We start from the raw sequence: 2351 nt of genomic DNA on the forward strand, positions 1-2351 counted from the left end.
TCGCTTGCTCTGCTATTGGGACTAGTCCCGCGATGACCAGTGCTGCGTCGTCGGATATGGTTCTAAACGCGCAGGCGATCCTGATGGCAGATAAGCGGTGCGTTGCTTCGACTCCTCGCATGTAGCTCGGCACCTTCGTCGCTTTGGACCACACTGCGGCAGCATACAGGAGCTGAGAGGAGACGACGCTGGTGATCAGCTTCCTCCTTGCTTGCTTTGGCCCCCTGGTGTTGAGCAGGATTCGCGAGAGTGCTCGGCAAGTCTGTGCGGCCTTTGTGTTGGCGTACTCCAAGTGCTCTCTAAATGAAAGCCTAGTGTCCAGCATAACTCCTAGGTATTTAAGCGCCCTTTGCGATGTAATGTCATGTCCGCCGACCGACACTCGGGCCGTCTCCACCTTCTTCCTGCTGCTAATCAGAACAGCCTCGGTCTTGTGAGCCGCCAGCTGTAATCCCGCTATGGCGAGCCACGTCTCCACGGCACGGATTGCCCCGTTTGCAGCTTCTTCAACTGCTGGAAGGTCCTTGGCTACCACTACGATGGCGACGTCATCGGCAAACCCCACGACCGTCGTGCCCTCGGGAAGGTTCAGTTGCAGAACTCCATCATACATCGTATTCCACAGGAGCGGCCCCAGCACCGACCCCTGCGGGACTCCAGCAGTTACTCTATATGATCTTATCCCTTCGCTCGTCTCGTCTCGCCACCATCTCGCTGAGGTAGCTGTCCTATTCTCAGCACGTATTCCGGGATCCGTAGGCTCCGTAGGGCTTCCATCGTTTTACCCCAGTCCGCAGAGTTGAACGCGTTTTTTATATCTAGGGTAACCAACAGGCAGTACTGCTTTTGGCCCGCTCTCCAGCGAGTCCCACTTATGGCATTCTCCGCTATGTTGGTGACTATGCCAATGGCATCCAGGGTTGATCTGCCTTTCCGGAAGCCATACTGGTTGGGCGACAAGCCGCCGGCATCTTCAATGGCACGGCTGAGCCTACGTGCAATGAGCTTTTCGCATACCTTCCCCGCGTTGTCTAGGAGACAAATTGGTCTGTAAGAGGAAGGCTCACCTGGTGGTTTCCCTGGCTTGTTGCCGCAAATAAAAGCTTCGCCAGCTAATTTTTTTTGAGAGGCAAAAACTTTAATGCTGACTCTTGGGGAAAGGAAAACTTTGAGTGCCCTGCCAGCTCTTTGGTGGGGGAGAAACGACACTCTCTGACAGTTTGACTTTAAGCTGGCAATGCTTTTGGCCGTCTGGCAACCTTCGACACAACCTACGACACTCTCGTAGAGGTTGCCACACGACGCTGCTGCTTATCTGGCAGTGCCCCCAACCCGACCTGATGCCTCTTCGATGACTCTGATTCGATTTCGAGGAATGGAAAGGAAACTTTTTGGCAGCGTCGCATGTGTTTTTCCAAGAGAAATGCTCGCCTGTCAACACTCTCCCCCCGGAGGCGGGAGTCAGGGGTCAACCGAAAAAGCAGCTTGGCTTTGGGCGCAGCGCCAGAAACCAGGCACAGGAATCTCGGGGTAGACTGAAACTTTATTTCTCATTTTGATAGGAGCTCAGGATCATGGGTATCTACAGCAGCTTCACGATATATCCCACCAAACCCATGAGAAGGATGCCCACTCCGACGGCCACCGCAGTGCGCTTAAACTCCCGGCGATCGGGCTTGTGGCATCGCTTGAAGGAACGCAACCCATCCGTAATAAATGGCACTGTCGACAGCACCATAAAATCAAACATGGGACGACCGCGCCACGACATCTGCTGGAAATCCTTACACATTTTGCCCAGGAATCTGCGGATATGCGGATGAGTCTGGGATCGTAGGTTCTTTGGACTCTTTAATGGGATGTGTGGCACCCACCCATTATTCGGCTTCTGCCGTTGACGACGATGGTGCGGAAGACGATACATTTTGGAGGAATGATCGGGGAATCTGTTAAAGGGAGAAGGAATCTAAGCAAAAGAAATTTAGTTGCCGGGAAATCAAAAATGTTGTGTGTGCTTTCTATCGTGTGATTTTTGTGTGAAATGGGAATACGTATAAATGGAAATGAGGCTATGATTGGGTGATTGGGAGAAAGCCATTGCCTTCTCTGATCTAAAGTTCTCTCACTAATATTTTCTTGCCACATGCGATTGTGGCACAGGTGGAGAGGGAACTGTGCCTCGGGGCTTACACACATAATCAAAGTTTATGCAAACTTTTTGCCACAAACTACGAGTACAAGCATTTTCGAGTCAGGGTTCTGTCTGCCACTATTGTGCTGTACTGCAAATGGCCTGGGCAGGAGTACAGGGGCAACGGCAGGGAACAGGAACAGGGTAAATGCTGCAATTT

General features: G+C 52.1%; 1 protein-coding gene across 1 annotated transcript; it reads right to left on the minus strand.

Moving 5' to 3' along the window:
• Window positions 1-1523: 1523 nt before the first annotated feature.
• Window positions 1524-2088, minus strand: LOC108158347 (protein transport protein Sec61 subunit gamma). The gene is made up of 2 exons (XM_017290586.2): window positions 1875-2088; window positions 1524-1805 (listed from the first exon to the last, which is right to left on the minus strand). The coding sequence occupies exons 1-2, from the start codon at window positions 1922-1924 to the stop codon at window positions 1583-1585; spliced, it is 273 nt and encodes a 90-aa protein (XP_017146075.2). The 5' UTR covers window positions 1925-2088; the 3' UTR covers window positions 1524-1582.
• Window positions 2089-2351: the final 263 nt, after the last annotated feature.

Source organism: Drosophila miranda, assembly GCF_003369915.1.
Source record: "Drosophila miranda strain MSH22 chromosome Y unlocalized genomic scaffold, D.miranda_PacBio2.1 Contig_Y2_pilon, whole genome shotgun sequence".
Lineage (NCBI taxonomy): Eukaryota > Metazoa > Arthropoda > Insecta > Diptera > Drosophilidae > Drosophila > Drosophila miranda.